Below are 12,648 nucleotides of genomic sequence, written 5' to 3' on the forward strand. Positions count from 1 at the left end.
GCAAGAGTTGCAGCACTGATCCAAATGGTACACTACAAGTTACAGGTATCCGATCACAAAAGCAAGCCATACTATTGCCTCTTGCCAAGCTCAATTTTGAAACCAACCTGCCCTGGATCCCATGGGCCCTGAGCTTTTGGACTACACGTTGAAGGCCTTACTGAAGTCCACTTAAACCACATCTGCTGCACTGCTTTTGTTAGTACATTTTGTTGTTTCTTTGAAAAATTTTGTTCAGATCAGGTCAGACAGGATTTGTCTTGCCAAAGCCGTGTTGGTTCTCTTTGATTAGTCTTTCATTAACTCTTCTTGCAGAATTTTTATAAAGTAGTTTCAATACCACTCATAGGCCTTTAATTGCCAGGCTTTTCCCTGCTGCCCTTCTTGAAAGGTGGAGCCATATTTGCCATCCCCCAGACATCTGCTATCTCACATGCAATCACTGAAGGTTTAAAATTTTCAGATAAAACTCCAGCAAGCAATCTAACCCAGCAGAATATTACATGCAGCTTCAGTGGAATAAACTGATTCTCCTCTGTCTGCAAAAATTGCTGGGCACTTAAAGAAGTTTACCTTTCAACATCTCAGGGTTGTATGATCAATCAGTAATGGATCTGCCTCACTCTGATACTGTTCAAATTGAGTCAGGAGTGTTTGAATGCCTAAATACAGCCCATGTAAATATCTAATGCAGCAGTTTTGTTGCGGAATCCTTGTTGGGAGCTTGCTAGCAGGCAGGAATTGAGAGTTTTCCCAATGATGGAATTTCTCAAAGTACTCCTACGAATCAAAAAAGTTGCAGATGTTGAAATTTAGAAATAAAAACAGAAAATTCTAGAAACACTCAGTAATCAGGCTTCATTTGAGAAAGAGAAACAGTTAATGTAGCATTTAGTTTGAAGACATTCAGTTAGAACTGGAAAAGAGGTAAATATTTGTTCTGAGTTTGTCCATTTCAAGCATTAGGCTGTCATAGAACTTGACACCCTCACAGTGGATGCTGCTTTACCTTGTGTGCATTTCCATCATATCCTTGCTAACCTTTTTGCCTATCCAGATTATCCTATTTGCTTGCATTTGCTCCATATCCTTCTAGGCCTTGCTGACTTAGGTGTTTGTCTAAATGTCATTTAACGCATCGATTGTATCTGATTCCACCTTCTCCTCTGGCACCATTCTAGAAATCATCCACTCTCTCTGGGGGAAAAAAAATAACACAATACTTTCACCTCAAATCTGTTTTAAGGTGTTTCCCTCTCATCTTAAGCCCATTTCTTGTTGTTTTTTTGTACCCCTGCCATGGGAAGAAGACCCTAAGTATGCCTCTTTTAATTTTATGTACCATCAGGGAAAACAAGCCTGCTGTATATAATTGCCAAAACTAAAGTCATCCAATCCGGGTAACTTCCTGGTTTATTTCTGCCCAGCTCAACCGTATTGTTCCTGTAATGTGATCAGAACTCTTAAGTGTGCCCGAACCACAAATGGAACATTCCAATCAGAAAAGTATCTTTCCATTACATTCAATTTTGGATCCAGTTTAGTCATCTGACCTTGGATCTCATGTGCTTTATTCTTTTTGGATGGACTTGAAAACTTGTCAAGTGCCTTGCAAAAATCCATGTACCCATACAGACGATGTCTACCTCCCTGCCTTCTTCAATGTTCTCAATTACCGACTCTTTAAAAAAAGAGAAACTCATTCGAATTAATAATTACCCTGTATGAAGGCAGGCTGACTATCCCTGATCAGTCGCTGTCTTTACCTTTCAGATTTTGCCACTGATGTAAGGATTACTGGCCTGCAGTTATTTGGCTTATCCTTGCTGCTCTTCTTGAATAAAGGAACTATTTTAGCTATCTTCTAGTCTTCTGGTACCTCAACTGTGGCTAACAAAGAGAAATCTATCCTCAAAGGATCTAGTGCTTTCCTGGCATATATGATAAACTCTTCTTGTGCTTCCAGCCAGTACAAATATCGATTATAACTGATGTTTCAATGGCAAGCTCATCGGATGCTCCACTAGCCACAGGCCTCCAGTCAGAGAGGCAACCGTCTACAACCGCTCTTTTGCTTCCCCCACAAAGCTAATACCTTATCCTATTTACTATTGAATGCCAAGCAACTGAACCTTCTTGACCAAGCCCCATGTGGGACCTTGTGAAAGGTCTTGCCAAATTATCTCAAATAACGAGTAAAAGTACAGGAATGAGGTAGAGAATTATGGTGAATATGGTGTCACGACAACAGCTTCTCCCTCAATGTCAGAAAAACAAATGGACTTCTGGAAAGGGGACAATAGACATGCCGCTATCTACATCAAAAGTGCTGAGATTGAGAGGATTGAGAGTTTCAAGTGGTTAGGAGTGAGGATCACCAAAATCTTGTCCTGGTCTGGCCCTTTTCCTTTTTTGTTATTTTGAAACTGTAAAAGATGGAAATAAAAAAAAGTAATCTTGCTTAAAATATTAAAGAAATGTGTCATCTTTAACTTTATGCCTTTTGGAAATCAGGTCATCTTTTACTGGCTTAGCTATTCACAGTAACAGAAATTTTGACCGGGGTGCCCAAACTTTTGCATGCCACTGTATGTAATGAATTGATCTGTATTGGTGGTATGCAGAACAAGTTTTTCACAGTATGTTGATCGGTGACAATCATAAACTAATGTACTAAAAGGGTTTTTGCTGCTTTATGGTTGTGGTAACTGAGGTCAACATTTTTTTTAAAGTTCCAGATTTGTTCACTTATGTTAACATAAATTCCTCAGCTGTGGGGTGGTCAGCTCTGCAGACCAGTGGTCCAGACTTCAAGCTTTTACAGAACTATAACTAAAGTTGAGGACAGGGAGGGACAGAAACAGGCCGTGATCCACCATCAACATGCTGACCACGTACTGCAACGTGGGATACCAAGCCATGGGCTAGTCCTGGTGACTGGCTTCACTCCAAGGTCAAGAGGACCTATTGAGGAATGCCTGTAAATGTTCTAGGACCTAGGTAAGGGAGCCAGGGGTGGAAGCCACTCTGTAATGCCATCCTCACCTCCTTCACATGCAAGTGAGACTGCTACAGAGCTTGCATACAGGAGGATTAGAGAGTGCTCTATCCCATGTGGAACCTATTGCAAGCAAAAAAAAAATCTTAAGTTTTGTTTGTGTAACTATGATGGTGCAGATTATGCTCTGTGAAATGTAATATGAAAATCAACTTTAATATTATACATGAAGTGGAAGTTTCACACTGGCTGTTTTCCTGATCAGTCAGAAATATGTTAAATTTCTTGATATGAAATCTTTCTGTCGCAGGTGGGGAGTCAGTTTGGATATTTTCCCAGCAACTTGATTGAAGTAAATCTAGTGTACTCGACTACTGAGGTGGAGTTGCCAGCTGAGGTAAGTGTGAGTTTTTGGTCTAAGTGTGTGCATATGTGACAGTGTCAAAGAGCAGACTCTACTTAAGGATGCTTTCTAACCCCATCTGAAGCATAAACAAAGACCTGCAAGATGCCAGGAGAGCTTCCCTTAGGTAATTACTCATCTCTTCTGCATTAGCAAATTACTTTTCATTATTTTTGTTGCATTTTACAATGTAGATTACACACTGATATAGATGTTCCTTTACTTTGCTGCCTGTGTGAATTTTCTGAGTTAATATTGAACGGTGGTAGGCAGAGTGGTGTCTGGTGGAGAAAGGGGAAACAGAAGATATAGGATCAGGCCATTCGGCCCCTCTGAGCACATGCACTCACTGTTCAACAACGACTGATCGACCTGTGTCATTTTCCCTCACCTATATCCTTTGGTTCTACAATATACAGAATTTCATTGAACTTTGTTGTGAATGAACTCAGGACTGAGTCTACACAGCCCCATGGCACAGAGAATTTCAAAGATTTATCCACCTCCAGTTAAAGAAATCTCTCCTACTACTCTCAGTTTTCAATGCCCAGGGCCTTGACCTGAGTCTATAATGCTTGTTTTAAACATGGCTAATAATTTTTTTCATCCAGCCCACATTTCATTCATTTAAATGACTAGAACCCTCTCTCCCTTTAACTTTCTAATGGCATATTGAAAAATTCTGACCTTTAATGGATTACAAATTGGCAAATTACAATGCCACTTCACTTTAACTGATTGAAAGTGATATATCGGTAGACTCACATGGGGGGGTGGGACAAAAGGCATTTTTGTTTTGGGAAAGATTCCCCCTCAGGATGCTGAACCTGAGGAGGGTTATGGTGCCTTTTCCCTAGTCAGCCCTGTCCAATTTGGGGCAAAACAGCATCAGTTCTTCTTCATTCCATCCTTTGTCCTGTTTGTTTACTGACAGTTGAGCTGCCTCCTCCACTCTTCCCTCAGCTTCATATTCTCTCTTGGACAACATGAAACACCCAGACCCTCCACCTTTCTCCTCCGAGCAGGACCTCCTGCAAGGGGTGGCATTTGCAAGGGTGATCCTTGAGGAAGTGGTTTACTAATATTTCAGGGGGCCCTTGGTTGGAGGCAGCTCCTTGTATTTGCAAAGATATTCTGTGTCACATGGTTTGGTGAGGTGGTATTCGTAGTGAGATCTCTGGGTTGGAGGATATGCCAGTGTTTGTAGACACTCCCCCAGTAGTGGGTAAAGTTGCCACTTGCTGGGGAGTCTGCAGACAGGTGTTTGGGGTTACAGTGTCAGGTTTGATAAGCTAATGGCTTGACTTTAATCTTTACCTCTTGCACATTTGCAGGACACAGACTTCGTTTGTTTTGACGAAGGCCCAGAAGAATTTGAAGAGGTGGATATTGACAAGCTTGTCAGAATTGCAGGCTCCAGTGACGGTGAGAGTAAGGAGCACATTGAAGAAAGGGATGCAAGTCCAAGGGAGGATGATACAGGGCAACAGATTCCAGATGATGAATCTGGGAAGACATCAGAAGTACCTGGAATTAAGTCTGTGGGCGATAAAGCAAGCAACGAAGCTGTTCAGTCTGCAGAACAGGAAGGTGGGGACTCCCTAACACAGACTGAAGGGAGAGGAGCTGAATCTATAGATAGTTCATTAAGTGATGAAAGAACTCTTCATGTTGAAGATGAAGTTCCTGAAGAAAAACCTGCTTTTGTGGGTGATGATACTTCCTCTTTGGAAGACCATTCAATGGAAGGGGATGGTAGTAGCCACGTTAAAGTGAGCACACACTTGGAATCCAGTTCTCAGGAGCCAGCAACCACATCTCCAAAAGATGCAGGGAGTGAAGGGCTAAGTCGAGATGGCAGAGACACTCGAGTTTCCCTGGACGCTGAGGAACTGCTGTCTGTAGCAGAACTTGAATCAGAAGGTGGACAGAAAGAACTTGTAGAACTTGAGGGCTCTTCAGTATTAAAAACTAGATCTGAGTCAACAAGAGATGCGATTATGGTAGATCATGAAGTGGGCAGCAAAGTCACTACATTGGATGAAAAGACATTGTTGGATGTAGAATTGGACCAAGATCATTTGGCTGAGCCTCCTGAAAACATAACCCTACTCTCCAGCTCAGATGAGAATTCACTTCCTCAACAGGATAAGGAAGTTGGGGAAGATTTAAAATCTAGTGAAGCTGACACTAAAACTACAACTCAAGCTGCAGATACTCTGGCAGCTTCTATTAGTCCAGAAAAGGGACAACCATTAGATAAAGTAACTGAGAAAACTACCGAAAGTGGGGAAACACTAACTTCAAAAGACAGAAAAAGTGGAGGGCTGTGGACAACTCTTGGAGAGACCTTTTCTGCAGTTCTAACTGAAGATGAGATGACATTCAAGGTTACAGACCCAGATGGTTCTGATTCTGAAGACGTGCTGAATGATCCAAGTGTGGGAAATAGTGAAAATCCAGTAGAAGAAAATAGGATCTATTTGTTGAGTATGTCAGAAGATGCTGGCAATAAGCTTCGATCTTCATTTGGTAAAACAGCTGCAACTGATGTTGCTGTAAAGGAGATAGAAGATCCTGAAGCCACAGTTCAGGCCCTTGACACGAGCCTGGAAACTGAAACCAATGTTGAAATGTTGGTTATGGAATATGAGGGAATCAAGCAGCAGCAACATGTTGCGTCTACAGTAGATAGTCAAAGTTCAGGGCAACACAAAGAGGGAAAATTGCAGTCACAGGACGCTGTGGATGATGAATCTGTGACTGTGCCAGAAACAGATGAAATTAGTCTAAAAATTGAACCACAAGTTGACACTGAAGTTGAATTGGCAACTGAGATGAATCAAGAACTCCCAAAGTTTATCCAGTCAGAACTAGAAACTGGAATGGACAAACCATCTGGGCATTCTGAAGGAATAGATACTGTAAATGAAGAGTTAAAATCGGAAGATCGGATAAAGGTAGTGACAAGTGAAGGGCTTCCTGCAAAAGATGCCAATACCACCCTTTCACAAGATGCAGTGCAAGTTGAAGATCAAATGACGGACCCAGAAGACCGCAGGACGGTGAAGAATGAAGATGACATGCAAAAGAATGACCAGAGAGATGTAAATCTAACTTCAGATAGTTATTCAGAACTGCCTGACACTGGAATTTCAGATGATAGCCAAGGAGATCTAAACAGTGAAGACAGTGAAGTTTTAGATGAATTCCTTGATGAAGATCAGCCAGAAGAGTTGTTAGAGGATGAAAATGCTGCAGATGCCAGAATGGCTAAAGAACGAGGTGCCAACATAGCTCTTGGAGATGGGTTAGATGATCAGAAGTTAGGTGTTAGTGATATGAATGTTACAGAAAAAGAGAATACTGTGGAGCCGGTAGATCTGCAAGCTGGACGAGAAGATGCTGCAAAGGAAGCTGCAGAGAAAGACCATGAAGTAAGAAAGGAGCATGCTCAGAACATTCAAGGACAAGCAAATTGGATTGAAAATGAGAAGAAATCAGAACAATCCTCCCTTAGATCTGTAGATGAGCGTGAAGAGTGGGTAGACCAGACTCAGGACCTGAAGAATCTTTCAGGAACTTTGCATGAAGAAAATGGTGAGTTTGATAAGAGTCTTCATATTGAAGAGAGTGCAAAGAGCGAGGGCAGGTGGCCTGGGACGTATTCCAGAAGTGAAAATGCCTCAAACCCATTGAAAGTTGAAGAGAAGAAGACTGAAGATTCCAAACAACCAAGCAATTATATTGGGTCAGAAGATGCAAACGAAGAGTATGAAGATCTCAAGTACCAGGAGGCTGTGCAAAAGCTTACAATTTTGAAAGGCTCCTTGAGTGAAAAGAGCTTTCAGCTTGTGCAGAAGTATCTAAGTCCTCAACAAGTTTTGGAGGTTGAAGCTGTGCTTTATGATTTTGAAAAGGAGCTAAATCTCACCAAGTTATCTGAAGCGAATGATGAAGATACTGAGAACATTCTTGACAACATACTTGAGGAATCAGAGTCAAGGATCCTCGACATGGTGGAGAATATGTTGGACAAAAGAGCTGCCGTGAACCAACAAAAGATAGATGAAAACCCTCTGGACAGTGATGAAGAGACTGTAATTTTGAATGACCTTCAGGAGCTTATGTTTCAATTAAGACTGAAATATTCAGCTATCAGGGACAGTGTTGTTCTTGCCTCTGGAGATGAGTTGTCGAAGGAAAGGAATCATTTCCTCCATGGTAGAGTAGAATATTGATTTGATGGGGGGGGCGGGGGGGTGTGTGTGTAATATACACCCACATTTGCAAGGAAAAGTTAACCCTTTGCAATTACCTAGTTTCCTGTGCTAATTACTCATAAAATATGCTCTAATCTTCACCTAAGGCAACCTAAACTAATAACACACAAACGTAATCCGCCTTAACTAATAACAGACAAACAATTGTACTTTTCATTGTTTAATTATTCACATTCCAGGCTGGAAAAAGTATGTGAACCCCTGCATTTTAATAACTGGTAGAACCTCAATTAGCAGCAATAACTTCCAAATATTTCCTGTAGCTGCTGAACAGATTTACACAATGGCAAGGAGGAATTTCAGACCATTCCTCTATACAAAACTGTATCAGTTCATCAATATTTATGGGATACCTTGCATGAACAGCCCTCTTCTGGTTATGCCACAGCATCTCAATTGGGTTAAGGTCTGAACTCTGACTTGGCCATCCCAAAACATGAATTTTCTTCTTTTCAAAATATTCTGTTGTTGATTTGCTCTTGTGTTTCGGATCATTGTTTGGTTGCATCATCCAACTTCTATTAAGCTTCAGATAATGGACTGCTATCTTAACATATGTCTAGATACAATTTTGAATTCATTGTTTCCTCAATGATTTAAAGCTGTCAAAGGGTTCAAAGGTACATTTAATGTCAGAAAAATGTATACAATATACATCCTGAAATTCTTTTTCTTTGCAACCATTCATGAAAACAGGAGTGCCCCAAAGAATGAATGACATTTAAAAGTTAGAACCCCAAAGACCCCCCCCAGCTCCCCCTCCCAAGAGTAATCAGCAGCAAAGCAGCGATCACCCCCGCACCTGCAAAAAAATCGGCATCCCCCCCCACTGAGCACTCAAGCGTACAACAAAGCATCATAAAGGCACAGACTTGTAGTACCCCAAAGACTACTCGTTCACCCAGTAATTTGACATACCACAAGCATGTCTCTCTCTCTCTCTCTCTCTCTCTCTCTCCTCCAATAAGAGAAAAAGAGTTGTCTCCATTTCGCAGCGAGAGGGGAGATGTAACAAAGCAACTTGCTGATTTACGATGTTAAAGGTCTGTTGCGTTGCTTTTTCTGAGCTCTTGCCCAAAGAACTTGGGTCTCTGGGCACACAGCCAGAGATCTTCTGTCTCTCCCGACAGAAGACCGATTTCCTGCAGTGGCACCGACCTTGAGTCCGCCCGCCTGCAGAGCCATGAAATCCTGAAACTCTGAAGGTGAGCTGATCTTCCAGGCCATGTCCTTGGTATATTGAATAGCAACCAGTCGGGAGATGCTGAGAGTGGGTCCCGTTCCCGCAAAGAACCAAAGTCAGTGTGTCAGGGTCTTCAAAAGCATCCTGAAAGGGAAAAATAGAGATATTAAAGATAGAAATAGAGCTGTTTCCGAAGATGCAAGCAAAGGAGTCACCGTTAGATGCCAATGTCTCCCTGACTCCACCCCACTTGATCCAGGCCCTGAGGCAGCAAAGCAGCTCCAAACCATGATGCTCCTTCCACCATGCTTCACAGTTGGGATGAGGTTTTGGTGTACAGTGCCCTTTTCCCTCCAAACATAGCAATGTGCATTTCTGCCAAAAGTTCAATTTCTGCCAAAAGTTCTGTCCACAGAACATTTTCTCAGATGCATAGTGGAACATCCAAGTGGTCTTTTGCAAACGTGAAACTTGCAGCAATGTTTTTTTTGGAGACAGTGGTTTCCTCCATGGTATCCTTCCATGGACACCATTTTTGTTCAGTATTTTTCTTGTAGTGGACACACGAACAGAGACTTCAGCAAGTTCTAGAAATTACTGCAGGTCTTTTCCTGTTATCCTTGGGTTCTTTTTCACCTCCTTCAGCATTGCACAATGTGCTTCTTCTAAGGTAATCAGAAAGTTGTTTTAGTTGAGGCATGTTTCACATAAATAGATATTTCTTGAGAAGAGCAGGCTCTGTCAGACTTTTTTTTTAATGGGGCAGGGCACTTCTACAGCCACACCTCCAATCTCATCTCATTGATTGGAACACGTGTTTCCAAATAGCTTTTGTAGAAGGCATTGCCCCAGAGGTTCACATACTTTTTTGAACCTGGACTGTGATAGTTTAAATGATGTACTTCTCAGTGATGAGAAGAAGTATAATTGTATGTTATTAGTTCAGGCAGATTGAGATTGTATTTGTCTATTATTGGGACTTTGATGATGACCATGTTTTATTCGTAATTAATGGCAGCAAACCAGGTAATTGCAAATGATTCACAAACTTTTTCTTCTAAGTATAAATAAGTATAGCATCAGATACACATCCACAAAAACATAAATTAAGTATAACTTATGTACAATTTTTACAATCAGAACCAAAAAACAGTCCACCTGTTCAAGTGAGAACTTCTGTTCAGTGGGTTTTGTTCTGGCTTCCGAGTCAGAGATTATGGGTTGAAGTCCCAATTGAACACATAAACACAGAATCCAAGTCTGATGCTCTTGTGCAGCACAAAAGCTGCAGTGAACTTGAAGGGCATTTTGTCAGACAGAAAGAATGGATGTGATCTGTGCCAGGCCTCAACGTTTTATCATGTATTAAGAAAGGCTGATCTGCGTCCCCATCCATTCATAAACTTTATAAACAATTTCATACTGTGTGTGGTTGACAGGTGCCTGAAGAAATCCATAGTCATTTAAACTCAAATGGAGAAAGGAAAAGCAGGAAATGTCAGGCCATTTAGTCATTTGGAGAAGGTTAAAGACCATAACATATAGGAGTAGAATTAGACCATTTGGTCCATTGAGTCCACTTCATCATTTCATCATAGCTGATATTTTTTCAATCTCTTTCTCATACCTCCTTCCTGTAACTCTTAACCCCCTTACCAATCAAGAACCTATCAATGTCTGTCTTGAATACACCCAATGACTTGACCTCCACAGCTCTCTGTAGCAACGAATTCCACAGACTCACCACCCTCTGGCAGAACAAAAACTCTTCCTCATCTCAGTTCTAATGGGCTGTCCCTTTATTCTGAGGCTGTGCCCTCAGATCATGACTCTCCTTCTGTTGAAAAGATCCACTCTACATCCGGGTCTTTCAGTAATAGAAAGTATTATGGAAGATGTTGTCGAACCAGGCAGTGCAGAAATGGATCCTTTGGCCCAGTGAGTCCAAACTGACCAAGTAGCCACTGAAACGAATCCCATTTTGCTCCTCCCATGTTCCCACTCCACCAATCACACACAGACTTGGAGCAATTTATAATGGCCGATTAACCTATCAGCATACCTTTCTTTGGGATGTGGGAGGAAACCAGAGCACCCAGGGGAGGATCTCACTTGGTTACTGGGAGAATGTGCAAAGAGAGTGTGTGAGGACAGGCTGGAACCTGGGTCCCTGGAGCTGTGGGATAGCAGGTCTATGGACTATGCTGCTGTGCTGCAGGTCTCATATTCTAATCCGAGGTAGCTGGTCAGCAGAAGCAGATTAAAACCCAGGTGAATGCAAGTGTAAAATTGGCCTCTTTATAAGCCACAAACTCTTTAATAGGCCTCCTTCATCTCTGGGCTGTATCTACCCTGAGCCTTCAGAATTGATCTAGTCATTGCTGTTCTGAAGTCACCCTTGCCAGTAACCCCTTCCAACCAACTTTGGCCATGTCCCCTCTCATGCCTCAGTATTTCCCTTTAATCCACTGTAATGCTGATACATCTGACTTTAGCTTCTCCCTCTGAGACTGCAGGGCGAATTCTGTCATATCAATACTGCTTCCTAAGGGTTCCTGACCTTAAGCTCTATTATCAAACCTGGTTCATTACACAACACCCGATCCCGAATTGCCTTTTCCTTAGTGGGCACAGCCACAAGCTGCTCTAAAAAGGCATCTTGTAGGCATTCTGCAAATTCTCCCTCTTGGGTACCTGACTTTCTCAATGTACCTGCATACTGAAATCTTCTGACTATCATAACTTTGCCCTTTTTACATGCCTTTTCTATCTCTGGTAGTGATTTGTATCCCATATCCTGGCTATTGTTTGGAGGCTGGTATATAACTCCCATTAGGGTGTTTTTACGTTTGCGTTTCTTAACTTTACCCACAAGGATTCTACATCTTCCTTTTTTAAAGGATTTGATTTCACTTTTTGTCAACAGAACCACCCCACCCTCTCTGCCAACCTGCCTGTCTTTTCAATACAAAGTGTATCCTTGGATGTTAAGCTCTCATTTATGATACTCTTTCAGCCACAAGTCAGTGATGCCTACAACTTCATACCTGCCAAACTGTTACTGCACTGCAAATCATCTTATTCTGTACACTGCATGCATTGAAATATAACACCTTAAGTTCTGTATTCATCACTCTTTTCAGTTTTGCCCCTTTGTTATACTTCAACTCATTTTGCCATATCTGCTTGTTTCACCTCACAGTCTCACTACACACTGCAGATAGTTGCGTACCAACTGCCCCATCCTCAACCATATCACTCTGGTTCCCATCCCCCTGTCAAATTAACTTTAAGCCTTCCCAACAGCTCTAGCAAACCTGCCTGCAAAGATATTGGTCCCCCTTGGGTTCAGGTGTAACCCGTCCTTTTTGTACAGGTTATACCTTCCCCGGAAGAGATCCCAATGATCCAGAAATCTGAAACCCCACCCCCTGCACCAATACCTCAGCCATACATTCATCTTCCACGTTATCCTATTTTTACCCTTACTGGCATGTGGCACAGACAGCAATCCAGAGATTACTATCCTGTAGGTCCTGTTTTTCAGCTTTCTACCAAGCTCCCTAAAATCTCTCTTCAGGACCTCCTCCCTTCTCATAACAATGTTGTTGGTACAAATATATACCACAACTTAGATCTGCTCACCTTTCCCTTCAGAATCTGAGACATCCCTGACCTTGGACCTGGGAGGCAACATACTATTCAGGTGTCTCTTCCATGTCCTCATCAGAATCTCCTGTCTGCTCCTCTAACTCTGGAATCTTCTGCCACTGCTGCACGC

At 42.0% G+C, this 12,648-nt stretch overlaps 1 protein-coding gene across 5 annotated transcripts in view; it reads left to right on the forward strand.

Moving 5' to 3' along the window:
- mia3 (MIA SH3 domain ER export factor 3) overlaps positions 1 to 12,648 on the forward strand; it is a 111,422-nt gene that overhangs the window by 21,660 nt on the left and 77,114 nt on the right. For all 5 annotated transcript variants that reach the window (XM_059982648.1, XM_059982650.1, XM_059982649.1 and 2 more), the window contains 2 exons: positions 3,309 to 3,395; positions 4,736 to 7,625. In XM_059982648.1, the coding sequence (XP_059838631.1) occupies positions 3,309 to 3,395; positions 4,736 to 7,625 (2,977 nt within the window). The remainder of the gene's footprint in view (positions 1 to 3,308; positions 3,396 to 4,735; positions 7,626 to 12,648) is intronic.

This window comes from Hypanus sabinus, chromosome 10, assembly GCF_030144855.1.
Source record: "Hypanus sabinus isolate sHypSab1 chromosome 10, sHypSab1.hap1, whole genome shotgun sequence".
NCBI classification, from domain to species: Eukaryota; Metazoa; Chordata; class Chondrichthyes; order Myliobatiformes; family Dasyatidae; genus Hypanus; species Hypanus sabinus.